The following is a 27,875-nucleotide window of genomic DNA, read 5'->3' on the forward strand; positions in this document are numbered from 1 at the left end:
GCTCAGACTGGAACCAGAGGTCCATTTGGACCAGCTCCCCTGGGAACTGGGCAGTCAGAGGGAGCGGCCACCTGCCCGCTTCTGGGAGCTGCTTTGCTTTGCTTTGCTGTGTGTTTTGGAAAGAGCAGGTTTGGTTTCATCATGTTCTTTTTTTCTTCCTTGCAGCCCTTTTCTGTATGCAGCCAGAAACCCTCCCTGCCTTCTGGCAGCTGCACAGGAAGCTTCGGGGATGTTTATAAGGTTTTTTTCTCTCTTCTCCTTTCATGTGGCTGCTGGGGCCTGTTGTTAAGATAAATCAGACTTCAAACCACGGTCTCCATGTTCTCAGGCTGTGGATCTTTAACTGCTGCTTCAGAGGGGGTGTTTCAGGGTCAGGGGAGAAAGGTGGGTCTGTCCCTCCCTGATTTCCAAGTCCCCTCTCCCTGGCACTGTGCCCACCATCATGACAATGTAGTCTCTGCTCCATCACCCAGCCAAGACAGAGAGTCTCCAGGGACCAAGCCCAAAGAGGTCTGGAGTGTCCAGGTGTATAGGGGCTCTGGACACTGGACCCCATCCTTGGAAAGGGCCCTGCCCTGCCTGGTTGTTGATGAAAGGCTCTTTTCTTCAGGCTTTGGGATGCTGGGAGCATCCCCTCCCCCAAGCAGGCATTTGTGGAGGGGATCTGTCAGGAGCATCTCAAGGTGAGGTGTTTCATTATCAATGCTAATACATGCAGCACGGGGGGAGCCTCGGAGAGGGCCCAGCCGCTCCCTTCTGCTGAGTAACATCTTCATCCCCTAGATTGTGTCCCAGGATTCCAGGCTCACCCCACCCCGGGTTTGTGCTGATCCCTCTTGCCGCCTTGCAAGGCAGAATTTGGAAGTTGGCTGTGTTTCCCGGGATCCAACATGCTCCCCCTCTCTGTGTGCCATGGTGTGCTGACCACGGACCAGGCTCCAGCCAGGATCCTCTGCAGGCAGATGCACTGGGCTGAGCCATGGGGGCTGAGCTGCAGAGCCACAGCCTGGCCCCGTGGACTGGGGGCTGGAGCTGCCTTCAGGAGGCAGCTGCCTGCATGCACTCACCCTCCCTGGAGACCCACCACAAAGGAGAGAAAGCCCTTTCTCTTGCAGCCCTTTCCCTCCCAGCAGTGGCAGGGATGCCGGCACAGTGCTGCTCCTCGTGTGAGCACGAGCAGCATCAGGGCTCTTGAGCACCCAAATCCCAGTGGTTTGGGTCCACCTGGACCTTGGTACTTCACTTTCAGGAACGTTCCCAAGGATGGGGAATAACATATTTAACTCTTTCAGGAGTTTCATTTCAGGAACAACAAAATCCTGCTACCAAACCCCATCTTTGGTCTTTTTAAGGAGGATACACCTTCTTTGAGCAACCTGGTCTAGTGGAAGATGTCCCTACTCCTGGCAAGGGTTGGCACAAGCTGATCTTTGAGGTTCCTTCTAACCCAAACCATTCTGTGATGATTCTGTGACTCTCCCTCCAAAGCAGGGCTCAGGTCCAGCCCAGCCGGTCCCTGATGGGACCCTCCCTGTCTGCATCGGGCAGGATTCTGGTGGTCTGTGGTCCTATCTCGGTCCTGAGGGACAAGAGGCACCCACACCTCCACTCACACGGACCTCGGGGGGTTCGCTCTGCCCTGGTCCAGCCCAAGGCTGGACCCACAGGCAGGGTCTTGCCTGAGCTGAGCCTCGGGGCTGGGGATAGCCGGTGCCGCCCAGGAGCTTCCCGGAAAGCTCCGGTCCTCGGTGGGCTGAGGAGTGGTGGTCGGACAGCGCGGACAACGTGGTACCGCCGGGAGCGGGGTGGGGTGGAGGGTGGTCCCACCGGCACCGTGCGGTGCTCGGCGGGTCCGGGCGGTCCTTGCCGGCGGGGACCCGGGGGGCGGGGGCCGGTCGGGGGAGGGGCCGGTTGCCCTTCCCAGCGCGGGGCGGCGCCCAGCGGCACCGAGCGCTCCTCCGGGACCCCGCGGCGCCGGCGGGGGGGGCAGCTGCCCCTTCCGGCGGGGGAGCGGCGGGACCCGCCGGGGGCTCCCGGCGCCGGCCGGGTGGGAGCCGGTGTCGGCGGGCGCGGGGCGAGACCGGCGGGGGCGGGCGCTGCCGGGGCGGGCTCCATCCCTCCGGAAGTCTCTCCCGCTCCCTCCTTTCTCCTCCTTTCCCCCGACAACATGGCCGCGAAGTCGGACGGCGGCGGCGGCGGCCCGGCCGTGCTGCTGGAGAGCCCCGAGGGCGGCGGCGGGCGGCGGGAGGCGGGCGCGGAGCCTCCGGCGCGGCGATACCGGCTGCGGGACGGGTGCTGGGTGTTCTGCGCGCTCCTCGTCTGCTTCGCGGACGGTGCCTCGGACCTGTGGCTGGCGGCCCATTACTACGTGCGGGGGCAGCGGTGGTGGTTCGGGCTGACGCTGCTGTTCGTGCTGCTGCCCTCGCTCGTGGTGCAGATGCTCAGCCTCAGGTGGTTCGTCTACGACTTCGCCGCCAGCACCAAGGACAGCGGCGGCGGCACCAAGGACAGCGGCCCCCGCGGCTGCTGCCGCCTCTGCGTCTGGCTGCTGCAGGGCCTGATCCACCTGCTGCAGCTGGGGCAGGTCTGGAGGTACGGGGGTACCTGGGGCGTGGGGGTGCCTGGGGGGATAGGGGTAGAGGGGGGATGGGGCGGCTGCAGGGCCTGATTCACCTGCTGCAGCTGGAGCAGGTCTGGCTGTGTGGGAAGGTGTTGGAGTGCAGGGGGTGTGGTGGTACAGGGGGCATGGGGTTATTGGGGTGGTAGGGCTACTGGGGGGGTGGGGATGCTTCTGGGCTTGACACACCTGCTGCAGCTGGGGCAGGTCTGGAGGTACGAGGGTGCCTGGGGGTGAGGGTACAGAGGGCTGGGATGGGGCTACTGCAGGGCCTGATCCACCTGCTGCAGCTCAGGAGGGTCTGGAGGCACGGGGGCAGGGGGGACATGGGGGTCATGGAGCCAGGCGGGGCCTGGAGGGAGCGGCACGGTGCAGCAGGGACATGGGTGGGGATAACAGCACGGAGAACTCAGGAGGGGTTGGCAGAGCATGGGGGAAGTGGGTGGGGATGGCGAGGTGAGGAAGGGGCCCAAGCAGCTGGGGAAAGCACGAGGAGCAGTCTCTCTGCGGCCCCGGCAGGATGGGTGGTGGGAAGAGCCCCTAGCTGTGGGCACAGGGAGGTGTGGGTAGGAGCTGTGGGTGTGGGTGAGGAGCTGCAGCCCAGCTTGGTGCTACAGCCCTGCCATCCTTTCTGCCAGGGGGTGCTGGGCCTGCTGGGGACATGCCTGGCCATGGCAGTGTGGTACCTGGGGGTGTGAGGTGATTAGGCTGGGCCCTGAACACATCAAGGCTCCTGTCCTGATCTAATCATATTTGTGGGGTGGTGGGTGAGGAGGTGCTGGTGCTCCCCAACCTGTCCAGGCTCTGCTGCTGCCCCATCTCAGTCCTGGGGACAGGCTGGTGGTGTGGGCAGGGCAAGCAGAAGCCAGGCAGGCTGGGGCAGCTCAAGGCCCTTCATCCGCCTCTCTGCAGACCCTCCAGATGCCCAGGCTGATGATTTCTTGGCACCTTCCTTTGCTGTGCCATGAACCCAGCCCCACGCCCTCCCAGCTCCAACCCCAGCTGCTGGGGAAGAGCTGGGCACTGGCACCAAGCAGCTCTGGAGGAGCTGGTGCCGGGAGGGCAGACAATGGCAAATTCCCGGAACAATGAGTGGAGCCAGCAGCACTCCCGGCTCGGGTTTCCATCCTGTTTCCCCTCCTGAGTGCTGTAGTAGAGGCTCCTCACTCAATCCCTGTTGGTGTCTGCATGTTCATTCCTCTGCTGCTCCTTCTGGGATGCTCCGGGGTGTTTAACTTTGTTTGACAGTGCAGCCTGTGCCGTGCTCAACACACCTGCCAACATCCCTGATCCCCCTGTCCACGGGGCCACTCCCAGGGTACTCTGGCTGCAGGGTGGGTGCAAAGCCTGCCTCAGTGTGCGGGGGGAGCTGGGTGAGGGAGAGGACAGGAGCTCTCTGGCCCTGCCTGCAGCTGGTGTGAGCCTGACACACCTGATCCCAGCCCAAGCTGGAGCTGAGCAGCAGCCAGGGGATTTGCTCCTGGGGGTGTCAGCCCTGCTCTCGGATCGGCTGCGCCACGGAGACTCCTAAGCCAATTAAAGCGGTAACTCTCAGCACTCACCCTCCAGGACATGTTGGTCTCAAGCAGCAGCTGAGGCTCCTAATCTCTGGATTTGGGATTAGTTCGGGTGACCAGTTAAATGCAGTTTGTTAAACCCATTAGTGAGGCTGGATCTGGTGCAGGAGGATGTGGCAGTTAGAGAAGTGTTGGATAAATGCTGCAGGTGAAAGGAAGGATTTTCCCCGGTCAGAGCACTGTGGCCTTGCCAAATATCTCCCCCTTCCTGATTCACCTCCTCCTCCCTCACCTCTGCAGATCTCACCTCTACCAACCCTATAAAGATCCCCAGTCCCAAAAATACAGCTGCTTCCCACGTGCAAAAGCAGCTCTGAGCACTGGTTCTGTGGTTATCCCAAATTAAAGCTGTTGTAGTTGTCATTGGTATGTTCATGGTGCACATGCACAAAGTCCATCATGGGTGGTCTCCGGAGATGCTGCCAGTGGCATGACCATGTGCCTGTGTAAGCAGCAGCAGCATGGGCCTGTTCCCAGCTGATCCATACCACCCCTGTGCTTGTGGGCCATGCTTGGATGGTTTTGCAGCTCAGGAATTGTTATCCACTCACAAAGTCCCCAGCTTCTTCACCAAAGCAGCTCTGCAGGGCAGGGATGCTGCCTGTGCCAGTGTGCCTCCTGCCCGGCAGTGTCCCAGGGTCCCCTGCCACCTCCGTGGGCTGGCAGGTGGCCAGGGTGTGCTGCAGGTCCCATTGTGCTGGGGACAGCCCTGTCTGTATCTGTGTCTGTGTTAGCCTGGGGTCACACATGGTTTGGTTGCCTGGAGTCACTGGAGCCAGACCTGTGGTTCCCTCTCTTCCTGAAAGCCCCCATCAGCCCATGTATCTCCATCCTCGGCTGGCTTGGGGACCTAGTGCCACCCCTCAGTCCTGGTGCCAGTCTGGTGGCAGTCCAGGAGGGCAAGGACATCCTGGGTGGGCTCATGAGGGGTGGCAGAGCTGTGACCTGCAGGTTTCCACACCACTCTGCTCCCTGGAGCTTTGCTCTGTCTGTGAGGGCAGGAAGGGCGGGAGCCCTCCCAGCCCTGGGAGCACCCAACTTTGGGGTGCTGGGGGTCTCCACCTGGCCCTGGTGAACAGGACAAGGGGTTTTAGGGCCAGACCAAGCCTTTCCCTGAGCACAAGTGCCCTCAGGTACTCCCATCCCACAAGTATCCAGAGCAGCTTGGGGTGTGGGGCTGGTGGGACTTGGTGAGTGAGGTGACATGGGCACATGTGCAGCTCTCCCTGATGACCCGACTTGGTAGGATGTGTAAGGGATTAAAATGGCTGTAACAGAGAAGCAATTTTCTCCTTGTTTAAATACAGGATTAAGGGATGAGATCCCAAATTATCTTCTAGGAAAATCACACTTCCTATTGCTCACTCTGGGACCGGAGGGTCCCTTGTCCTATTCCATCTGAGGATGATGATTAGCGTATTTGTTTGTGACCAGTGTTGAGCTTTTCTCCTCGTTCATTTTTTCCAGCACCTGAAAACTGGGCTCACTAGTTGGGAGTTGGGGGCAAACAGTGACATTGGTGACAAATCTGGCTGTAGTGGGGCTCTGACAAAACCAGTGCCCACCCAAACCACCACCTTCCCGCTGCAGGGTTTTTGTTGGATCACTCTTTGCAATACAAAAGAGGGAGCAATTAGCCCTGAGAGCTCTCGCTGTCGGTTTCTGCCTCGTCATCAGTTTTTTTGAAAATTAAATGATTTTTTTTCAAGTGATTGATTCTGTGCTTCCCGTGCAGCTGCCCCGCCGTGCTGGCAGCGCCGGGATCGCTCACTGGGCTGAAACACCACGGGATGATCAAATGCAGAACAAATAAGAATCAACATTTCGTTCGGGCGAGTTGATGGGAGATGAAATCTCGTTTTAATGAGACCTATGGAGCTGGCAGGGAGAGAGGAGGATAATTGTGCCCTCACTGAAAGCCGGGGAGGCCACGGGTCACTTGTTGAGCAGAGCAGGAGCCAGGGCTGGGGGCTCTGTAGTGTGTGTGTGGAGGCTGCTCAGCCCCATAGACAGTGGGATCATGGTGCTGATGAGCCCAGTCATCAAGATTAATTACAGGGACAGGATGAGGTCACCAGTGCCCAAGCCTGGTTCATGCATGGGTTCATGCACCCTGAAACAGCAGTAATACCCTAATAATATATTAAGGTAATATAATAATAATACCCTACGGCAGCCAGGGCTCTACATTGCTTCTCCCATTGTTTCCCCCGGCTGTGCCTTTCACCCCTGGGCTGTGCACTGGTTTGCTCCCCACCAGTCAGGAGGGTCCTTCACAAGCCCCTTCTGAGGAGCAGTGGCTGTGGTGGTGCCACAATGGCAGCGCTGGCCTGGCTGCCATGAGCAGGTGGCACTGGGATGCAGATCTGAGCCAGGAGCCGTCTGGCCACAGCCTCTCCCCCCCCGAGCAGTGAGGGACAGGATGCAGCAAAGGCTAAAATTAGGAGCTGCCCCCGAGGTGGAGGTTAAAACGTCACTTTGACACCAGCACAGAGAAAACGGTGAGGGCTGGGAGTGGGGCTGGCATGACAGAGCAGATGGCAGCAGGGTGTCCTGAGGGCTCAGTGGTCCCAGCTGATGGCCCTCACTGTGCTCTCCAGGCTGTGCAGCCCGGGGTGGGAGCACTCGGCTGTCCCTGCAGCAGCAGCAAGGCTGGCTCCTGCCTCCTCCTGCTGACAGATGAGCTGAAAGTGCTGCGATCAGGCTTTCTCCCATGCTCTGGGCTGATGGAGTTGTCTGGCAGCACATTCTGGAACTGATGGAGAAGCCGTTGCTCTGCCAGAGGATTTTATTCACTGAGAAGAATCTATGGCCTGATGTCCTCCTGCTGCACCTGTTTTCCTCCTCATCCGGCTCCCTTCTCCTCCTCGCCAGCAGAGCCCTGGCCATGATGCAGGCAGGGCTGCCCGGGGATGCCCTGCCTGGCCAGCCCTGTGTCCCCTCCTGCGGTGCCGGATCTGGCCCTGTGCCGTGGGGAGGGTCCCTGGTGGCAGTGACTCAGCCAGGCGTGCGTTGGTGCCACACACACCTCCACTGACCCCCGGCTGACAACCAGATGGCCAGGGCCAGCGTGTGGCTGTGCCCACAGCCCTGCCAAGAGCCCAGGCAACACTGGCATGAGCGCCGGGAGCTTCCCGCGGGCAGCATGGCACAACCAGCTGGTGCTTCCATCCTGGCCGGGGTGGGGGGAAGTAGGGTGGGCTCCGCGCCAGCTGGGACCAAAATATCCCTTTTGAGAAGCAGCCGGATATGGTGCTGGTTTGGGGCACCCTGAATCCACGGCTGGCTGGAGAGTGGGGCTGTGGATGGGATCCCTGGCTGGGAAAAGTCAGACTGTGCATGGGAGTGGGAAGGGCTGGGGTGATGGGTGCATAGGCACTGTGATGGCCGAGTAGGTAGTGGGGTGATGGCCTGGGGCTCTGGGGTGCTGAGCTGGCTTTGCACAAGGTGCCCCTTCCTGAATCAGAGTTCTGGCATGGGACAGGGATGTGTTTGTCATTACTGCTGCCCTGCAGCCCCTGGCATCCCTGGCCCAGGGGGCTTTCCATGGTCCCAAGTCAGCAGGAACAGGTTGGCAGTGGTCACAGGGCATTCCTGGCATGGGCAGAGCAAGGTGAGCTCACCTGGCAGCGTGGGCTCATCTCACCCTTCCCCTGCCTCGCACAGGTACCTCCGAACGCTGTACCTGGGGCTGCAGAGCCGGTGGCAGGCCGAGCACCGCCGCCGCCACTTCTACTGGAGGATGATGTTTGAGAGCGCAGACATCAGCATGCTGCGGCTGCTGGAGGCCTTCCTCAAGAGTGCACCCCAGCTCGTGCTGCAGCTCAGCATCATGGTGCAGCAGAACAGCATCGAGCCGCTGCAGGGTAAGGGACAGCCCTTGCAGGGGACAGGGTGGCGGGAGGGGGGTCCCTGGCCTCTGCAGGCTCTCATGGCCACTCCCTGCAGGACTCTCGGCCTCGGCCTCGCTGGTCTCGCTGGCCTGGATGATCGCGTCCTACCAGAAGGTGCTGCGGGACTCGCGGGAGGACAAGATGCCCATGTCCTACAAGGGTGCCGTGGTGCAGATCCTCTGGCACCTCTTCACCATCGCCGCCCGTGCCATCGCCTTTGCCCTCTTCGCCTCCGTGTTCCAGCTCTACTTCGGCATCTTCATCGTCACCCACTGGTGCATCATGACCTTCTGGATCATCCAGGGCGAGACGGATTTCTGCATGTCCAAGTGGGAGGAGATCATCTACAATATGGTGGTGGGCATCATCTACATCTTCTGCTGGTTCAACGTCAAGGAGGGACGGAGCCGCTACCGGATGTGCATCTACTACATCATCACGCTGTCGGAGAACGCCGCCCTCACCATCCTCTGGTTCCTCTATTACGACCGCAAGACCACCTCTGATTTTGACGCCTTAATCCTCGTCTGTGTGGTCAGCTCCAGCTTCGCCCTCGGCATCTTCTTCATGTTCATCTACTACTGCCTCTTGCACCCCAACGGCCCCATCTTCAGCCACCGCAACGTGGGCTGCATCTTCCGGCACGAGCCGCCCCCAGTGCCGGGGTCCCCTGTGGAAGCTGTCACCAGCCCCCCCCGCTCGCTGCCGCGGACTACAGGGGGGGAGCGGGAAGGGGCGCCGGGGGAGCGGGACAGCTGCGTGCCCGTCTTCCAGGTGAGACCCTGCGCCCCGCCGGCACCGGCCGCCCGCGCCCCGCGGACAGAGGGTCCTGTCATCCGCATTGACCTGCCCCGGAAGAAGTACCCGGCCTGGGATGCCCACTTCATCGACCGGCGCCTGCGGAAGACCATCCTGGCGCTGGAGTACGCGTCGCCCACCACCCCACGCCTGCAGTACCGCACCCCCGGCGCCCCGCAGGAGGTGCTGGAGTATGAGACCACCGTGTAGGGTGAGGGCCGCAAGGCTGCGGCGGGAGCCCCGGTGCCAGCCAGGCCACCCTGCGTCTCCGCAGCTGTTTGCCTTCCGTCGGGTTTGCCGGCGCTGCCGTGTCGCCATGCCGAGCGCCCCGCGGGCGGTGCCCGGGGAGGTCTCTTGGTGCTATCCCCTCCCCGCGCTGCCCTCCCGCAGCCCAGGCCCGTCCCACCCGACGGTGGCCGCCGCCACGCCCTCCAGGGCTCGTCCTTGCCAAAATACCTCACCGGTGCCTGAGCCCAGGTGGTGGGTGCTGTGGCCCATATCAGTGGTGCAGGATGGGGACCGGGGACACCCTGGGATGGGGGCTGGCAGCTGCCAGGGGCACGGTGGGGCATGGTGGGGCACAGTGGACAGCATGTGGGAATACAGGTGCCTGTGCCACGGCAGAGCCGTGGGGATGGAACATGGCTGCTCTGGGGTGTGCATGGGGCTTGTCACCCCCAGGGAGCTGGGGCAGGGACAGCCAGGGTCCATCCAGTCCCCCCCACGTCTCCCATTTCCCCCACACCCTGCTGCACCAGCCCTGAGTGAGCCCCTTCATATCCATCCTCAGTCACCTCGGTTCAGGGTTGAGCCATGTCTCCAACTCCGTGGGGGATCCACTATCCTGTGGGGCGTGGATCCTGGCCTGTGGGGGCCTCTCATGGGTGGGCACGAACCCTGCAGCCCTGGTTCTGAGCTGGGTCCCCAGCTGCAGCCAGGATGGCTGCACCCCGTCCTCCTCCCCATCCCCACAGGAACTGCTTCATCTCATCGGGTTTGTTTTCACCTGAATGGTGACATTTTGTGTGACATTTTCTACCTCCGCTGGGGCCGGGGGTGGCAGGGCCTGGCTGGCACCACTGAGGGGTGTGTGCGGGGCCGCCGGCGTTCCCCGGATTCCCCAAAGTGGGATTCGCCCTCAGCCGTTCTCTCCTGGGTTGGCATCACTTTCCACCCGGGAGCATTTCCATTCACTCCCTCATCAGCATCAGCCCCCTCCAGCTCCCCAGTATAAACTTGAGCTGGGACCCTGCCTCCCCTGACCTCATCCCGTGTCCCCCTGTCTCTCCCCTGCCTGTCCTTGTCCCTGTCCCTGTCCCTGTCCCTGCCCCGCCTGTCCCTGTCTGTTCCTGCCTCCCCAGAGGGGTGGGGCTGCCCTGGGCTCCGGGTTTGAATGTGTCCCTGGTCCTGCCCGGATCCGTCGGCCCCCACCAAGGGGCTGTGCTGAATGTACCCTGTGCCCCCCAGGCCGGGACTGTCCCGGGGGGGTTGTGTGCATGTGTGTGTGTGTGTGAGTGTGCAGGGGCTGGCAGGGGTTTGCAGGGCAGGGGAGCTGTTGGATCCCCCAGCCTTGCGCTGCCCCAGCCCCTTGCCCCCCACACCCACGGCCCCTGTGCCTTCCCCGCATCCCCTGTGCCCCTGCCATGGCTCCACAGGGTCCTGGCCTCTGGCTGCCCCAAGCCACGGTGCCCATCCCTGCCCAGGCTGGGGAGCGTGGGCAGCACTAAGAGCCCCTCTGTGCCATGGGGGCACCGTGTTAGGCACTAGAGGATGGGAGGGCTGGGACAGGACAGCTGCATCTGGGAATGGCTGGGATGTGGGGTCCCTGAGGGCCACTGTGGGTGCCCGGCCCAGTGACACAGCTGGGGTGGGTGGGTGGGTGTGCGGTGGCATCATGTTGCTTTTGTTTCCCGTTTCTTGGTAGCTGGGGTGACAGCAGGCTGGGGTCACTGGTGGGCCATCGCGGGGGTCACTGGTGCTAACTGGTGCTAACTGGAAGACTTGGGAACCCTTTAGGAGGAGGGTGCAGAGCATGGCTGGGACTGGGCAGTGGACTGGGCCCTTGCCACCTGCACCCCTCCTTCACTGCGTCACGGGCAGGCCCCGGTGGTGTGTGCTGGTCGTGCTGGGGCAGCCCCGGGAGTGGGGCAGCTCTGGGGTGGGGTCTCTTTTCCTCAGGGAAGGTGGGGGGCAGCAGCCAGGGGTGCCAGGCTGGTCCAGGGGCTCACCGTTGCAGCCATCAAGCAGTGTCACAGCAGCCCCTGCACGGTGCCCAGGTGGTGGCAGCTCCTCACTGGGTCTGGCTCAGAGAGGATGTGGGGATGGGCCACATGGGGACTGGGTGGCAGCACGGGATGGCTACTCTGCGGTCCCCCTGCCTCAGCCCCTCTCCCTGTCCACCCCAGGGCAGAGACGCCATTTGGGGTGATCTGCACCCCCCCTGCCCTTCATGCCAAGGTTTCTGTGGGGACTCCAGGGCCATGCTGGCGGGTCAGAGGGACACTTTTCTATGCACTCAAGCCACGGTACCCTCAGCCCTGGGCTGCTCTGGGCGGGGGATTTTGGCCACGTGTGGGGTTCGGGGGGAGCCCGCAGTCTCACTCCTGCCCCAGACCTCCTCCCTGTCCTCACCCAGCCTGTGCCACAGGGGCAGCCAAACCCAGCGCCCTGCTGCCAGCGGCAGCACCGGGATGGCAGCACCTGCCCACTAGGATGACAAGGGGGCACGAACAGGGGCCAAGCTAAGATGGGCACAGCTCCAGGGGTGCTCGAGCTCCCACTGGGGACAGGGAGGTCCTGGTCCCTGGGGGTGTCACCCAGGGGTGGCAGCGGGGCTGCTCCAGCTTCAGGGAGTGAGGGAAGTTCGTTCTGGCAGGGGCTGCTGCGGGGTCTCAGCCACATCCCTGAACCCCCCAGCGCTGGGACCCGGCGGCTGCTGTCATGTACTGTAAATACTCTGTGTGCCACCTTCTTCTCTGGGACCCTCGGCACGGGCGGGGGTGAGTGGGAGGCCGGGGTCCGTCCCGAGACTTTTTTGTATACCACAAACTTTTTGTATATTTTTAATTTTGCTGCAACATGAGATATTAAATTCATTTCAATAAGCCCTGCCTGTGGGATCCTGTCCTTGTTGGCACCTCCAGCTCACAGCTGGGGCTCCAAAGCAGGGCAGGATGATGCCTCTCTGTCCCGGGGTGCCTGGGGACATCACTAACAGGATTGCTGTAGCAGCTCTGCCTGCCTGGTGTCGGTGGCCCTGGCCAGTACCGGTGGCCCTGGCGTGGCAGCCGGCAGGGAAGGGGTGCACAGGCAGGATGCAGCATCCCGGGGAGGAAGCTGCCGGACATGGCCACTGCCGGGCCAACCTCCTCCGTGCCGGAGGCCCCGATTCCCGGCTGAGTCCCAGACCCACGGTGGGCTCGGACCCCATGGGCAGCTGTGAGGATGGGGTGCAGGGTGCAGCTGTGTGGGCTCCTGCCAGTGCTGTTCCCAGTGCCAGCGATGTTCCCAGTACCGGAGCCCCGTGTGGGCATGACAGGATGGGGGTAGCAAGGGCTGGGAGCCCCCAGAGCTGCCTCATGAGGACAGGGCTGATGTGGGGTCACAGGGAAGCAGAAGCAGCCCCAGCCCCAGGAAAGAGTCCTGCAGCAAGGGATAGGGGCTGTTCCATGGCAGAGTCCCACAGACACCATCAGCACCTGCTCCAGTCCCAACTCAGCCCACTTCAAGCCCAAATCCCAGCCCCAGTCTCACTCCAGGTGTCAACCCCAGCCCCAGTCCCAGCACAGCACCAGTCCAAGTCCCCGTTTCAGTCCCATCCCAGCCAGCTTCAGCCCCTGCTTCTGCCCAAATAATAGGTCAGTCCCAGTCCCAGTCCCAGTCTCAGTCCCAGTCCCAGTCCCAGTCTGTCCCAGTGCCAGTGCCAGCCTAGTTCCAGTCCCAGTGCCAGCCCAGTCCCAGTCTTAGTGCCAGCCCAGCCCAGGCCAGCCCAGGCCAGCCCAGTCCCAGCACCCCCCAGGAGAGGCAGGAACTCACATCCCAGCTATCCTGGTGGAGTTTCCGACACAGGAAAGTGCCGCGGCGCCGAGCGGGGCAGTGGGGGCGGCCGCAACACCGCGTCCCGCCATGGACAGCGAGGCCAAGAAGGGGAAGAAGGTGAGTGGGGCTGGAACTGGTGTCCCGGGGGGCTGGCAGGAGGGTGGGTGCGGGTGAGATGCACGGGTTTGAGAGGCCCTGCTCAGCGGGGAGCAGTGGGGTCCCGACTTGCTTTCCCCAAACCACCCAAATAGTGCAAAGAGCCAACAGAGAGGTGCTCAAGGTTCCCCGAGGTGCTGGGTGCACCTCGTGTGTGGGGACCAGGGTTGGGTGCCCGGCGCTGACCCCTCCCCGTGCCCGTTCCCTTGCCAGGGCTTCGTGTCGCCCATCAAGCGGCTGGTTTTCCCGAAGGCTGCGCGGAGAGCAGCGGTCCGCAGCAGTGTCTATCGGCGCCCGCTGCACTCCGTGCCCCTCTACCCCCCCGACTACCTGATCGACCCGCAGATCCTGCTGCACGACTACGTGGAGAAGGAGGTGAAGGTAAAGGGATCCCCGAAGATGCCCGGGGTCACTGCCTGCGTGGGGTGGGGGTATGAGGCCACCGCATCGTGCTGAGAGCCACACAGAGTGGCCAGAAGGGTTCTGGTCCCCTCCCTGCCCAGGCAAATACCAAGGAGGGGGAAGTGGGCTGGTAGTGCAGGGAGGACCCCCTAACTGCAGGATCTCCTTGAACCCCGGGAGATATGTCCTGACCTTGGGGACATGGGGCAGGGCGTGAGGGTGCACGCCTCTGACTCTGCAAGCTGCAGCGAGCTTTTTCTCCTCCAGTTTTTAGGTCATCTGACATGGGTGACATCCTCCCTGAACCCCTCCAGCCGGGATGAAGTGCTGCAGCTGCTGGACACGGCCAGGGTAAGAGAGGTTCCCACTCCCCAGAGGGTGGGCACTGGGTACCTCACACTGCCGGGTTCCCCACGCTTTTCCCTCACTCTGTCCCCGCAGCAGCTGAAGGAGCTGCCGCTGCAGACGACGCCGGAGCAGGACAGCATCCTCAGCCTCTCGGCGCGCTGCCTCCTGCTCACCTGGCGTGACAACGAGGAGCTGATCCTGCGAATCCCCACGCACGAGATCGCAGCGGCCTCCTACCTGCGCGACGATGCTTTGCACCTCCTCATCCTCAAAACCGGTGCGGGGGTCCAGCCGGGGGCTACCAGCCGAGGCACAGCCGGCTCTCAGTGCCCAGTGTCCCCAGGGCACGAGTGGCTGGAGCACGGCGGGTGATGGGTGTCGAAATCTATAGGGGTGTCAGCACCAAAATCCCGTGTTGCCCCTGGCTTGGTGTGTGTCTGTTCCCCGGGGTTGGAGGGGGGCACTGCCTGTGACTCCCCGGTAGGGAGGTCCCAACTCTGCGCTCCCAGCTTCGTTTGCTTTATTGGCAGGAGGCTGAAGGCTGGGAGGGTCCCCAGTCCCATCACCCCCCACATACGGAGTCCTGGAGTGGTGCCCCCAACCCACTGGGGCTCCCGCATCCCCACTTCACACCCCCATCCCTCTGCATCCCACTGGGCTGGTGGGACACGGAGGCCAGGCGGGGGCCGGGGGCCAGACAAGGTGGTCAGTGCAGCCCCCCGCCCTGACGCCGTGTCTGTCCCCGCCGTCCCAGGCCTGGGAGTGGACCCGGTTCCCGCCGGAGCACACCCCGAGGCTGCCCCGGCCGGCCTGCCGGAGGCGTTTCCCGCAGAGAAGCGTGCGGGTGGCTCGTGGCCGGAGAGCCGGCTCGGGGGCCCGATGGAGCGGCGGCACACTATCTGCAGCCTGGACTGGCGGGCGGCGCGGGGCGGGCAGGAGGGCCGGCAGGGCGGCAGCCTGGAGCGGCGGCGGGGCGGCAGCTGGGAGCGGCGGCAGCGCGGGCGGCCCTCGGGCAGCTGGGAGCGGCGGCAACCGTGCGGCGGCAGCTGGGAGCGGCGGCGGGCAGGCACCGCCGGAGGCAGCTGGGAGCGCGGCACCGGCTTTGGCAGCTGGGAGCGGCGGCATGCCGGCAGCAACCCTCTGGACCCCCAGGAGCCCTGCCCCGACGCCTACTCCAACCTCATCATCCTCGCCGTGCCCAACAGGGTGAGCGGTCCCGGCGTGTGCCATCCACCGCCCGCTTGCCCACCCCCCGGCACTCACTGCCCTCTTCCCTCCCGCTGCAGGATGCTGGCGAGGAGTCCTGTGCGCTCATCTGCCAGGTATTCCAGATCATCTACGGCGATCAGAGCATCGAGTGCGTGGACCGCGCCGGGTACCACTACACATCCACGCCCACGCGGCCCTGGCTCTCCAGCAGGAGTGAGTGGCTGGAGACAGAATTTGGGACGCCAAGTCCGGTGGCATGGGGCTGATGGGTGGGGGTATGTGGGCACAGCATGGGGCTGACAGGTGGGGGTACATGGACACATCGTGGGGGGGTTTGTCCCTGCTATGAGATCTCAGCTCTCCCTCCCCAGGCGAGAGCTGCCGCACAGATGGAACGTATGGCTATGATGCTGACTACAGCTGCTGCAGCTCCTTGTGAGTCTGGCTTCCCTGGGGTGCCCCTGGACTGGGGTGGGTGCCACTGGACCAGTGTGGGATCCCCGTGCCCCTGCCCTCGGGTGGGTGCCAGTCCCAGCTACAGTGATGCCCCAGCTCTGCCTGATGGTGGGAGGCAGCTGGGCACACGAGGGGTACAGGGACCCTCTGACCTGTGTCCTCCCACAGCAATGGCTCCCATGAGACCTTTGAAGCGTATTACAGTGGCACCTCCTCGCCCTCCTTCCACCGCTCCCACCACAGCCTGGCCACCGCTTGCAGTGGCAGCGACCAGAGCGGCGCAGGGCTGGAGCAGCTACAGGACTACATGGTGACGGTGCGGGCACAGGGATGGCATGGGGACAAGCAGCGGGCCAGCAGTGCCAGCAGCCAGGGTGGGGCTCATCAGATGAGAGAACAGCAGTGGGGCACAATGTGGCCGGCTGGGTCTGTGTGCTGCCGGTGTCCCCTATCCCAACCCATCCCTGTGTCACCACAGCTGCGCAACAAGCTGTCACCACAGGAGATCCAGCAGTTTGCCATCCTGCTCCGTGAGTACCGGCTGGGCACGCCGGTGCAGGAATACTGCACTGAGCTCCTGCGCCTCTATGGGGACCGTAGGAAGTTTCTCCTCCTGGGTGAGTGTCTGCAGCCACCCTGTGTCACCCTGTCATGCTGGTGATGTCTGTTCATCCCTTGGGGATTTGGTGCTGGTGCTGGGTGTTCTCCAGGCGATGTCAGGACCCCATTGCTTGCTGGGGACAGGATAGGATGAGCCCCCTGTCAGCAGCCGGTAGGGCTGGCATTGCACCCCTACTGGGCAGCCTCCTGAGGCTTATGGTGCCTATGACAGGAATGAGGCCCTTCATCCCCGACCAAGACATCGGGTACTTTGAGACCTTCCTGGAGAGCATCGGGATCCGGGAGGGTGGGATCCTCACTGACAGCTTCGGCCGCATCAAGCGCAGCATGAGCAACACGTCAGCCTCGGCCGTGCGCAGCTATGACAGCTGGTCCCTGCGCTCCGAGTCCGAGTCCTTCAACCGCATGATCACGGACATCACCCACGACATCGAGGCACTGGCACGGGATGAAGAGGAGGAGGAAGAGGAGGAAGAGGATAATTACCTGTGAGCCAGCATCAAAAGCCAGCTGTCCCATCCCTGCTCGCTGATGTGACACTGCACCTCCAGGACCAGACTCAGCAGGTGCCCAGCTCTGCCCCAGCACCAGGGAGGGTGCATTTGTCACCATGGGAGGGGACAGGCCTCTGCACTGCCCTGTCAGGTCTTGTCAAGGCTGTTGGAATCACAGGGCAGCTGGGCTGTGGGGGAGACACATGCTGTAATTTCTGCAGATTTCAATTAAATGCTGGGGCTGGGAGCAGAGCAGGTTTTTCCCTGCGGAAAGACCCTGTTAGGGTGCAGGGGCTGCTGTGGTATGGGGGTGAACTGGGGTGGGGAGCTGCTGGGCTGGGCACTGGCCCCCTCCAATGACACATGGAGAGTGTGCTGGGAGAGGAGAGGGCTGCTGGCCGCAGCTGGTCCGCTGCTGCCTGAGACGCCTTTGTGACACTCGGCCGGCCGCGAGCTGTGGGTGTTTCACAAAAGGAAGTTCCTGCCCCGGGACCCAGCTTCCTGCAGTCCCGCCCTGCAGCCCCTCCGCCGCCGAGGGACAGGTCAGCGCTCCCCACCTCTCGATGGACCTCAGCTGATATCCCCTGGCCACTGTCGCCGAGCCGATTCCCCCTGGCCGCTGTACCCCTGCCAATATCCCATGATTGATGGCCCTTGGCTGATGGCTCCGAGCCAACGTCCTCTGGCCAATGTCCTTTTGTGGGGACTACGGGATGGCCGCTGCAGCCCCAGGGTGATGTGTGGGCAGCAGATGCTGGGGGTACCAGAGCAACTTATTTTTTCTCCTAAAAAATTTACATATGCAAACCCTCATGAGGTGAGACGCTCTTGCACCCTGGTTGCTTCCTCCAACACCCTGAGCCCAAGCAGCGCCACGGTCAGGGTCGCACAGAGCCGTGGGTTCCCTTGCTGACGCTGCCTCCATCCCCAGTTCAGGGGTTGTCTGGGCAATCCAGAGGAAAGGCTGGAACACTGCGGGGCTGGGTAGGCTGCCAAGAGGAGCTTTGGCATGGGAATACCAGGGCCAGCAGGGACACCATAAAGCGCAGGGATACCCGGACCTCTCTGAGCTGGGCTTCACAAAGCCAGCCCCACGCACCCCACTGTGTCCTGCATCCCACCCCCGCCCCCATGTCCTGCATCCCCCCATGGAACGCTCAGGGGAGAGCATCTTTCTTTTTTCCTCCCTGGCGACACAGACCCAGGCTGATGCCGTGTCCTGTGCTCCCCCCGTCTCCCCCGCCCGACCTTCTCGGCCCTGCACCAAGCGAGGAAACATCCCAGGGGCTGCTGTGGGGTGCGGGACACAAATCCGCTCGGCGTCCCGGGGGCAGCGGGTGGACAGAAAGGCTCTGGCACCTTCGGGGGGGTCACACAGGGCTGGAATGTCCTTGCGGCTCCCGTGCGTGAGGTGGTGGTCTCCTCTCCCAGCCCGGCACAGGAGGCACCGGCCGCGCCCGCCCGGTCGGAGTCGGGGGTGGGGCTGTACCGGGAGGGGCGTGCCCTACCGGGCAGGCGGCGGGAGCGCAGCCGGGCAGAGCGGAGCGCCGGCTCAGCTTGGGCTCAGGGACGGGGACTGGGAGTGGGACCGGCGACAGGGACGTGCCCCAGGACGGCGGCGGAGGTGAGAGTTCCGGGAGCGGAGCCGTGCGCGGAGCCCCGAGGGCGGCGGGGAAGTGCCGCAGCCTGTCCCGGGCAGCCCAGTGGGTCCAACCCCGAGCCGGTCGCGCTCAGAGCGGCGGACCACGGATAACCGAGATGGGCCGATGGCCAGGAGTCCCACAGGTCCCGGTGCAGCCCCGGTCGGTATAGCCCGACGACGGGGTCCCGGCTGGTGGCTTTGCAGGGGCTGTAGGGGACCGAGGGCACGGGGCAGCAAGGGCAGGGGGCTATGGGCAGCCGTGCTCCAGGAGCAATGGGCACTCCCATCTAACCGGGTCCTCATGACTGGGGACACCGAATGGGCCCTGGGACATGGCTCTCCAGGGTGGGACACATCAGGAATGCCAGCTATGCCACAGGAGCCAGTGGGATTGACCCTTGGACCGCCCGGGATGTTTGTGCTTTGTAGGGCTGGATGCCCTGAGCCGGTGTGGGACAGGCACAAGTACCTGCAGTGGTGATGGTGTGGGCCATGTCTGAATTTAAGCTGGGAATCATGTGGGTTTCCCAGCATGAATCCAGCACTGTCCTGAGCCTGTGCCAGGGTGTCCCCAGTGAGGGGGATGAGCTGTTGTGACTGCCACTGTTGCTCCTGCTCTGCCCTTGGGAGCAGGGCCAGCCCAGGCTTTGGCACATGGGGAATGACAAGGAGTGATCGTGGTGTGTTGCAGAGGTGACTGTGATGTCCCTCGAGAGCTGTGCTGTGCACATCGAGGGCTCAACCCTGAGCTTCCTCCTTCACTGTTACCGCCAGCACCTTCTCCTTTCTGTGCACCCAGGTCTCCCTGGCCAAGGGAAGTACATTTGCAAGGGGTTTCCCACTCTTGCTGCTTCTTGCAGCTTTTTTTTCCCACCAAGTTTCTTGGGGAGCTGGAGAAAGTTGAGCATTTGCCTTTGCTCTGGACTGGCTGTTTGGGGCAGCTCCCACCCAGCAGAGAGTAGGGGATCGCAGTGGAGAGTGGTGACCTGTGGTGATGGAGGGACCACAGACACCACAGGTGATGTGTGGGGACTCCTGAGCTGCAGGGAAGCCCACCATGATGAAGGTCCCTCTTTGCAGAAGATGCTGAGTGTGGCTCTTTGCTACCATGGTGCCCAGTCTTGCACCCTGTCCTGGATCAGGGAAGGGCTGGGAAGCTGCTCCATGGCAGCTGCTGTCATCTGCCCAAAATTCCCCTCCTGTGACATCTCCTGGAGATCTCTTTTCCTCTCTAGCATGTCACTGGGAACCCCAGTACCCTGACGCTGAGGGTGGGAACTGCTGGGAATGGAGCCAGAGTGGGGCTGAAGTGGGGCTTTCACCTCTGTCACAATTGCCTCACTTCCCCTTCCTTAGCTGCAGCATGGGTTGCGTGAGGTCGAAGGAAGCTGGTGTCCAAGAGAAGATAAAAGCTGACCCCGACCCTGACCCTGGCCCCACCAGCGTCCAGCAGGGCCACTATGTGAGAGACCCTACAGCCACCAACAGGAGGGTGAGTGGGAGCTGCTGAGTGATCAGGGGGCTCAGGGGCTGAGTGCCTCTCCTCAACAGTGCTACCAGCACCAAGAGCGGGGCCAGCTGCGGGTGCTGGAAGTGCCCATGCCCTGGGGAGGAGCTTTGACTTGGCTGTGGGGTGGGAGCTCAGGCCAGACTGGGACAAGGCACAGAGTGGTCATGACGGGAATCCAGGAGAAAAGGAGAGAAAAAGGAAGGTTTTGGGAGGGGATGGAGATGCCGGTGTTGGGTGAGTTGTTGTATCAGGTGGTGCTGATGCTGCCCCTCGGGTGCCCTCCTGCCACTGCTGTTGGGGCCAAGATCCCAGTGGGAAATGGGTTTCTGTCACCTGTGACCTCACTCTGTGGTTTTGTCCCACTTTGCAGAACAATAATGTCCCCAGCATGGCTGTGCCCCTGCCTGAGGATGGTAGGTACAAGGGTGCTGCAAGTGGGTGCAGGGGGTGGCAGCATGTGGGGGCAGCGTGGCTAGATCCTCTCTGACCTGGGGAAAACACTGCCAGTCCTGGCGGGATGGGAGCTCTTGGCTCACCTGAAGGCCAGATGTGAAAGGATGAAGATGGAGGTGCTGCGTACTGTGAGGGTCCTGGCCAGTGCTCATGGCAGGAGTGGCTGGGCACCCTATCCCAGCATGGGGAGGGGTGCCCAGGGAACTCCCTTGCTGCAGGCTCGGGGGACAGTGTGGTACTGGCACTTTACGACTATGAGGCGATGAATGCTGGGGACCTCAGCTTCCAGAAAGGGGAGCGAATGAAGGTCCTGGAGAAGTAAGTGCTGTTGGCAGACCCCTGTACAGGATCTCCTGATGGCTTGCATAGCCTTGTCAGGGTCTTTTTCTGGAATTTGCCCCTGAAGGAGCTGCTGGTGTGCAGTGCCATGAGCCAACCCAATCTCATTTCTATCACAGGTCAGGAGAGTGGTGGCAAGCACGGTCACTGGTGACAGGATGTGAAGGCTTCATCCCCAGCAACTATGTTGCCCGAGCCAACTCGCTGGAGACAGAGGAGTGAGTCCATCCCTCTGTGCCAGATCCTGGTCACACACTGTCCCACACTTCCCCAGTGCCGCTGTTCCCACTCCTGCCTCATGTACTGCCCCCAGCCCTGCCCCACACAGGCATTCCTTGGTTCATTTGGTTCTGCTGCAGGTGGTTTTTCAAGGACATCAGCCGGAAGGATGCGGAGCGGCAGCTCCTTGGTCCTGGGAACATGATCGGGTCCTTCATGATAAGGGACAGCGAGACGACGAAAGGTGTGGAGGGTGTCCACAGCATGGAGGTGGGGAACAGCTGCCGAAGGGGTTTCTCTCATCCACCTTTGCCTGGAAGAGGAGCTTCCTCCCCAGCCCAGGGGCTCTGTTGTGCTGTGGGCAGGGACTGTGAGGCCCATGCTCTTGCTGCCAGTGCCCCTGTAAGAGCCTGTGGTGCCGCCACATCTCCAAGCCCTGTGGCAGAGACAGGGGATGAGGCTGATGACAGACCCTTTGAGGCTGCTTTAGGTGTTTGGGGTGCAGGTGTAGCTAGCATGGGGCCAAAGGGATGGTGGCAGCACTCAGTGGGTGCTCCTGGGTGCTCCTGGCTCTGCCGGGTGATGACTCCATGCATGGCAGGAGCAGGGTGTGATGGGGTGCAGGGCAAATGTGCTCCCGTGGGAGCTGCCAGCTCACCCCTCCCTGCCCAGGCTCTTACTCGCTGTCGGTGCGGGACGGGGACGATTTGTGCAGTGGTGCAGTGAAGCATTACAAGATCCGGACTCTGGACGGCGGTGGCTTCTACATCTCCCCACGCAACAACTTCAACACACTGCAGGAGCTGGTCCAGTACTACAAGGGTGAGTCCTGGGGCACCTGGCCCCACTCCTGAATGGGGCTTTGTCCCTGAGCCAAGCAGCCACCACACAGCTGGAGGTGTGCAGAGGATGAGGGGCTCACATCACCACTGGGCTGCTGCTGTGGCTCCAGCTGTGATGTGCAGCAACTTCCAAACTTCCCCTGGTGCCGTGGCTGGCCTGCTGGCTGTCACAGCTGTGGTGTTGGTGTCCCTGAATACCCACAGTGCCCAGGACTCCCCCTTGAAGCAGTGTGGCTGGTGAGATGGGCTGGCTGATGGCCCTGGATGCTCTCCTCAGGTCAGAGCGACGGGCTGTGCCAGAAGCTCACCTACCCCTGCCGTGTACCCAGACCACAGAAGCCCTGGGAGAAGGATGCCTGGGAGATCCCTCGGGAGTCGCTGAGGCTGGAGAGGAAGCTGGGAGCCGGGCAGTTTGGAGAAGTGTGGATGGGTGAGAGTGAGGGGGAAACAGCTGGGAGGATGGTGAAGGTGACGGTGGAAGAAGAAGGGTCAGGAATGGGAGAGGAGGCGGAAGGACGGTGGGGTGGAAAAGGAGCAATCTATGGGGATGACCAGGGGGACATGGAGGTGGCCCTGCCTTAATGCAGGGGCTGGGAGGGACTGGGCATGTGGGGACAGCCCTGGGCTGTGTGTGGTCTCCAACCTTCACGCAGCAGCTCTGTTTGCAGACTGGGGCTTTGGCTCCAAACCCCAGTGCTCCCAGGACAGCCTGGGAATGGTCTGTTGTGCTACTCTCAGCTACCTACAACAAGCACACCAAGGTGGCAGTGAAGACGATGAAGCCAGGCAGCATGTCCGTGGAAGCTTTCCTGGAGGAGGCGAACCTGATGAAGACGCTGCAGCACGACAAGCTGGTGAAGCTGCACGCAGTGGTCACAAGGGAGGAGCCCATCTTCATCATCACCGAATTCATGGAGAAAGGTGCCACCTTCACCCTGAGTGGTGGCTGTAGGTCAGGCCAAGCAGCAGCACCCTGGTGCCACCGGGATGGTGCAGGATCAACCCCTTCTACATCCCCAGGCTCAGCTGTGGGTGCTGTACCAGTTCCCAGGATTCTGGGAGCAGTTCTGGATCCTGCCACAGCATATCTGAGTGCTTTGGGGCAGGGTGCTGGGAAAGGGGATGTGGTGATAGCACTGGGAGATGAGAGACCCGCAAGCACTCCACAAGGCAGGAGGGAGCCTGCAGAGGTGCTCCCCCCCTCAGCCCAACTCATGGGAGTGGGATGGGGGATCAAGTGTGTTTTCAGAGTCCCCTTCTCCTGCTTGGCTCCTTGGGACCCCGTGCCATCCTGAGGGTGGGGGCAGGCTCCAGCTGAACCATTAGCTGGCACCTTTCCCCATCTGCAGGGAGCTTGCTGGATTTCCTGAAGAGCGATGAGGGGAACAAGCTGCTGCTTCCGAAGCTGATTGACTTCTCTGCCCAGGTGAGGAAGGAGCAGACTTTCCCTTGCTCCGAGTCCCCCTTGTCCCCCTGAAAAGGGTGAGTGAGGAGGCTGGGAACTTAGCTGGGGCTTGTGCAGGGCCAGCCAGAAGCCTGGTCTGAACAGTGCTGGGGGTGCAGTGAGGTTTTCCTGCAGGAAGCCACTGCCGCTTGAAATCCCCATCCCACTGATCTCTCAGGAGCAGGGGTGTGTGAAAGGAGAAGTGGCAGCTTCCTCCTCACCACGCCAATATCTGCAGCACTCAGGCAGCCCACCTGCACCTGAACAGTGTCCCAGCAGAGTTGCACAGAGCCTGGGAGAGGGTTGGCCAGCCTGCTGCTTCTGAGGGACTGGAAAATCTATGACTTCTAAGGCTGCCATGGTTCCTGCAGCCCTCACAGTATGCAGGGCTTCTGTGCTTTGTGGAGGAAGCAGGGGTGAGGGTTGGAGCTTGTTTCCACAGCTCACATTTGCACAGTCCCTTCTCTGGGACATGCCAGTGCTGGTTGGTGTGGCTCAACCAAGCCCAGGGCAAAGTTATCAATTTCTATCCACTGCTGCTGCTGTGACAGTTACCTGCAAACCTTTCCTGCAATCTTGGCCAAAGCCCACAAACCCAGTGTGGTCACACATCCCCCCATCCCACCCCATTCCCAGCACTGCTTTGGGGCAGCACCACGGTGGTGTGAAGCTCTGTGGGTTTAACAGGAATCCTGCAGCATGATCCTGTGTGCTTCCAATGCCTGAGAGGTTGAGTCAGGCACAGTTCCCAGTCTCCAGGAGGGATCATAGTGGGCTGTGTTGCCTCAGGGGAATGCCTGCAGGAGGGCTGTGGTTCAGTAAAGTCACCAGAGGGCTGTCACGGGCAGGGGAAGGCAGCTGGAGAGGCAGGAGGACTCAGTGATAGTTATTTCAGGGATATTTTCAGCAGCTGATTTTGAGTACAGTGGAATGGGCTGTTAATCACCTAACTCCATGTGCAACCATCTGTACAACCACTGGGTCCTTGCTGCTTCTCCAGTGCCCCTGGGTGAGGGCTGAACCCAGGGACACTTTGAACTGAGCTCAATTATTTCATAGAGGCACCTGAGCAGTAGAAAAGCCAGGATGGGAGCCCAGACCCCGTGGGCTTAGATCAGGTCACTGGCTGCTGGAGCTGGCTGTGCTGGGGTCTGTGGATCAGCTGTGCACTCCTGCACACCATCTGTTCTCAGCAAGCTGGCTCTTGCCAACCCCTGATCAGCCCACAGCTCCAAGGGGCTGCTCAGAGAAGCACTGGGGAGCAAAGGCTGAAGGGCTATCACGGGCAGGCAGCAGCCTGGCACTTGTGCTGGGGCTGAGTCACTGCAGGCAGAAATGCATTTGTGGTTGTGGAAATGATCCTTCCCCTCTTGTGCTGCCTGGTTACCTCTGTATTTAGTGGGGAGAGCTCTGTGAGAGCTGCACCTCACCCTGGGCCAGCTTGTGTGGGTGTGATGAGTTTGGGGATCTCTCCTCTGGCTGCCCTTTGCATTCTGCATGCTGGTCACATCCAGGCATGGGATAACAGCACAACTTTGGGGTTTGGTTGTGCACACACCATGTCATCTCTGCCTGATCAGGGCTGGGAGCTGTGCACACAGCACTGAGTGCAGAGACTTCAGAAGACAGAGCCGGGGAGGGGGCACTGTCAGGGGTCATCACAGACATCCTGCCCCCAGGCACAGCTGACTCTTCAGAAACTAGTCTGGAAGACCACAGGCATCTTCCCCTATGCTCTTCTGCCCTGGCTAAGGAAGCTCTGGATGCTGATCCTTGCTGCAGTAATTACAGTGAGCCATTGTGGGTGTATTTGGAGACTGGTCTCACATCTTCCCTGAGAAGAGAATGATTTGCTCCTCTCCACATCCTCATGGCTGTGGATGAAGCAGTTACACCTTTCCCTGCAAACACTTACAGACTCTCTCTGGCGATCACACGAGCTCCTCAGCTGTCAGTTTCTCACGACCTTTCTCACACAGCAGCTTAAAGGTGTCATGTTGGGCTGGTCACCCGAACCCCGACCTCTTCTGCAGGGGATTCCCTGCTTGGAGAGTGGTTTCCATGCAGGAAAGTCAAAGAATGGTTTGGGTTGGAAGGAAACTTAAAGCTCATAGTGTTCCCACCCCTTGTCACAGGCAGGGACACTTTCCACTAGACCAGGCTGCTCCAAGCCCTGTCCAGCCTGACCTTGAACAGCTCCAAGGACTGGACATACATCTGCTGCTGTGGCTCAGCCTCCTTTCACCCCTTTCTGAGCACTGGGCAGAAGCAGTTCACTTCTTTGGTGCTGAGGGGGTGTGTGTTATTTCAAGCAGCTTCTTTTGCATTTCCCTTGTTCCCCTGTGGCAGATTGCAGAAGGAATGGCTTTTATTGAGAAGAGGAACTACATCCACAGAGACCTGAGAGCCGCCAACATCCTGGTGTCGGCAGAGCTGGTGTGCAAGATTGCAGACTTTGGGCTGGCCAGGGTCATTGAGGACACCGAGTACACAGCCCGGGAAGGTGCTGGGGGTGAAGGGTTGGGGGGTTCCCCTAGAGCCACTTGCCACTGTGGTGATCCTGACCCCGGCAGGGACATGCTGGGTACACAGGCAGAGGGAAGCTCCTCTCATTTGCATCACTTCACTTGTTCCTCTTCTGTTTGCTTCTTGTTCCCCAAATTTCACCACCCATTTCTCAGCACTTGGGGTTGAGCTCATGTTTCGTGTTGGATCTCTTTGTCCAGGTGCCAAGTTTCCCATTAAATGGACTGCACCAGAAGCCATCAACTATGGATCTTTCACTATAAAATCTGATGTCTGGTCCTTTGGAATCCTCCTGACTGAGATCATCACCTATGGACGCATTCCCTACCCAGGTATGGAGGTGAAATGCCTCCTCTAATCTGGTTCCAAAAAACACATTCCACTTTCTGGGCCCCATCCATGTGACCGGAGCTCCTCCAGCTCCACGGGAAAACCCTGTAAATCCTTATTATTAGGGACCATCCTGTATTTTATATTAATGATTACTTTGGTACCTTTTTTCAATGGGAAATTACTCTGTAAATGCTACCACAAATGGACCATGAAGGATCTGGGGTGGCACAAAGGGCTGTTCTGAGGAGCAGCTCTGCCTCCACACTGACCTGTTTTCATTGGAAGCAATGTCTCGTCACAGACTCAGCACATGGAAATTTTAATTTAAACAAAGTGATTATAAACCCCATCTGACCTGGGGCACAAAACTCCATCCTACAATAACCCAGCATCTTGTTTGTCCACATTTCCCTGAACAGGAACAGCAGCTCCCCCTTCCCAGCCCCTCTAACTACTCTTTGTCCTTCCTGGAGATGTTGCCTAAAGGATGAGAAGTTTTGAGTTTGGGGCTTTTATGACTTTCAAAGAAATCAGTGATAAACCAGGTGATGTTTACCTGTCCTGCCCCGTTTTTGCAGGGATGTCAAGTGTGGAGGTGATCAGGGCGCTGGAGCGCGGATACCGGATGCCCCGCACGGATAACTGCCCTGAGGAGCTGTATGATGTCATGATGAGGTGCTGGAAAACCAAACCCGAGGATCGTCCCACTTTTGAGTACATACAAAGTGTTTTGGAGGATTTCTTTACTGCAACAGAGAGCCAGTACCAGCAGCAGCCATAGTGCAGGATGCTCGGGGCAGACTGTGCCAGCTCTTCCTTGTCCCACCTGTGCCCTGCTTACCCTGCCAGCATGGCCCAGGAACCACAGCCTTCCCAGCGTGGCTGAACTGGAGGAAGAGCAGGAGGAAGCGCAGGATGGATGGAAAAGAGACATGTGACCATACCTCGTGCCTTTCCCACGAGTCTGAATGCCCACGGGGTGGCTGCTCTGGGAAGCCCTGAGTGGAGAGTGGATGCCCAGGCCCCAGGAGGAGGAACAGGGATGGGGCTGGGCCTGCTTTTGCTGCAAAGGAAAAACCCAGATTAGTATATTTTTAATCCTTCTGAGATCTTATCATGTCGTTCCGCAGAAATAGGTTCTTTAGCATGCCAGCCTTGGCAAAAGGCTGTGCAGTGCCTGTGCTCCTGGAGTGATTTGATCCCAGGAGATTCCCACAGGGCACGCTGCAGTGCAGGCCACTGGCTCATCATCAGCACAGGATCCTGGGGTTTGGATGCTGAGTGTCACAGACACGTGTCCTCCTCTCTCCCTCCTGGGTTTCCTTCTTCAGTATATTCATGGCACCCCATGTACAGAGCACAGGTTTCATGAGGCTATGCCACAGGGGCAGACGGACATAAACAGTGCTTTTCCAGGCCATCCCTGCGTGGATTCCCCCTCTACTTGGGTTGGGAGGAACCTCTGGAGCTCAAAAGCCACGGCAAAAGGAGCCCTCTCTCCCATGGCAAAGCTCACAGGCAGGATTTGTCTGCTGGGGCATTTGTGGTGTCAGCAATGGCCAGGTGCTCCCTGCACACTTTATGTTGTTGTTTTAGTATTTCATGACGGGTCATGTGGGGAAAGGTAGTAAACAGTATTTTTTTAAGACAGCCCAGTACCTCTTACAGCAGGAAGACTGGGGCCTGTGACTGTATTTTTGATACCAAGAGACAAACGCCGTCGCTTCTGCTTTGGGATCTTTTTTCTGTAATCAATAAAGTATTTATCAACCTTTCCTCTCCTGGCCGCTGCAAAGCCCGAGTGGGGGAGATGCGGATGGGACACGGCTGGGGCCCGCCGCGCCCGTCGGAACGGAGATTCCAGAGCAGGGCGGGAACGCAGGGCCCTCGGAGCGGGCCTGGGGCCGCGGACCGCCAGGGTGGGATGGCAGGGACCGGGAGGCTCGGAACGGTTCGGA

At 60.9% G+C, this 27,875-nt stretch overlaps 3 protein-coding genes across 3 annotated transcripts; all 3 read left to right on the top strand.

Annotated features, from left to right (window-relative positions):
* Positions 1 to 2,041: 2,041 nt before the first annotated feature.
* XKR7 (XK related 7) lies at positions 2,042 to 11,989 on the top strand. Its single transcript, XM_085079513.1, has 3 exons — positions 2,042 to 2,592; positions 7,861 to 8,060; positions 8,143 to 11,989. The coding sequence occupies exons 1-3, from the start codon at positions 2,168 to 2,170 to the stop codon at positions 9,093 to 9,095; spliced, it is 1,578 nt and encodes a 525-aa protein (XP_084935639.1). The 5' UTR covers positions 2,042 to 2,167; the 3' UTR covers positions 9,096 to 11,989.
* Positions 11,990 to 12,823: 834 nt separating this feature from the next.
* CCM2L (CCM2 like scaffold protein) lies at positions 12,824 to 16,856 on the top strand. The gene is made up of 10 exons (XM_085079512.1): positions 12,824 to 13,040; positions 13,293 to 13,460; positions 13,749 to 13,832; positions 13,923 to 14,106; positions 14,584 to 15,035; positions 15,116 to 15,251; positions 15,410 to 15,473; positions 15,663 to 15,810; positions 15,973 to 16,111; positions 16,327 to 16,856. The coding sequence occupies exons 1-10, from the start codon at positions 13,011 to 13,013 to the stop codon at positions 16,605 to 16,607; spliced, it is 1,686 nt and encodes a 561-aa protein (XP_084935638.1). The 5' UTR covers positions 12,824 to 13,010; the 3' UTR covers positions 16,608 to 16,856.
* A 1,231-nt stretch (positions 16,857 to 18,087) lies between these two features.
* On the top strand, positions 18,088 to 27,692 carry HCK (HCK proto-oncogene, Src family tyrosine kinase). The gene is made up of 13 exons (XM_085079514.1): positions 18,088 to 18,233; positions 19,608 to 19,743; positions 20,132 to 20,174; positions 20,433 to 20,532; positions 20,673 to 20,771; positions 20,913 to 21,016; positions 21,445 to 21,594; positions 21,892 to 22,044; positions 22,353 to 22,535; positions 22,964 to 23,040; positions 25,408 to 25,561; positions 25,785 to 25,916; positions 26,496 to 27,692. The coding sequence occupies exons 2-13, from the start codon at positions 19,615 to 19,617 to the stop codon at positions 26,696 to 26,698; spliced, it is 1,527 nt and encodes a 508-aa protein (XP_084935640.1). The 5' UTR covers positions 18,088 to 18,233; positions 19,608 to 19,614; the 3' UTR covers positions 26,699 to 27,692.
* The last annotated feature ends 183 nt before the right edge of the window (positions 27,693 to 27,875 follow it).

The sequence above is a fragment of the Lichenostomus cassidix genome, chromosome 20, assembly GCF_008360975.1.
Source record: "Lichenostomus cassidix isolate B80296 chromosome 20, HeHo_3.0, whole genome shotgun sequence".
Lineage (NCBI taxonomy): Eukaryota > Metazoa > Chordata > Aves > Passeriformes > Meliphagidae > Lichenostomus > Lichenostomus cassidix.

What these genes read in the sequence shown, in the direction of transcription:
- XKR7 (XM_085079513.1), top strand. Translation starts at nt 2,168, where the DNA reads ATGGCCGCGAAGTCGGACGGCGGCGGCGGCGGCCCGGCCGTGCTGCTG. An exon ending in CAGCTGGGGCAGGTCTGGAG is followed by an intron (nt 2,593 to 7,860) that starts GTACGGGGGTAC and finishes TGCCTCGCACAG; the next exon opens with GTACCTCCGAACGCTGTACC. An exon ending in CAGCATCGAGCCGCTGCAGG is followed by an intron (nt 8,061 to 8,142) that starts GTAAGGGACAGC and finishes CACTCCCTGCAG; the next exon opens with GACTCTCGGCCTCGGCCTCG.
- CCM2L (XM_085079512.1), top strand. Translation starts at nt 13,011, where the DNA reads ATGGACAGCGAGGCCAAGAAGGGGAAGAAG. An exon ending in ACGTGGAGAAGGAGGTGAAG is followed by an intron (nt 13,461 to 13,748) that starts GTAAAGGGATCC and finishes TTTCTCCTCCAG; the next exon opens with TTTTTAGGTCATCTGACATG. An exon ending in GCCCTGGCTCTCCAGCAGGA is followed by an intron (nt 15,252 to 15,409) that starts GTGAGTGGCTGG and finishes CTCCCTCCCCAG; the next exon opens with GCGAGAGCTGCCGCACAGAT.
- HCK (XM_085079514.1), top strand. Translation starts at nt 19,615, where the DNA reads ATGGGTTGCGTGAGGTCGAAGGAAGCTGGTGTCCAAGAGAAGATAAAA. An exon ending in GGACAGCGAGACGACGAAAG is followed by an intron (nt 21,017 to 21,444) that starts GTGTGGAGGGTG and finishes CTCCCTGCCCAG; the next exon opens with GCTCTTACTCGCTGTCGGTG. An exon ending in TGATTGACTTCTCTGCCCAG is followed by an intron (nt 23,041 to 25,407) that starts GTGAGGAAGGAG and finishes CCCCTGTGGCAG; the next exon opens with ATTGCAGAAGGAATGGCTTT.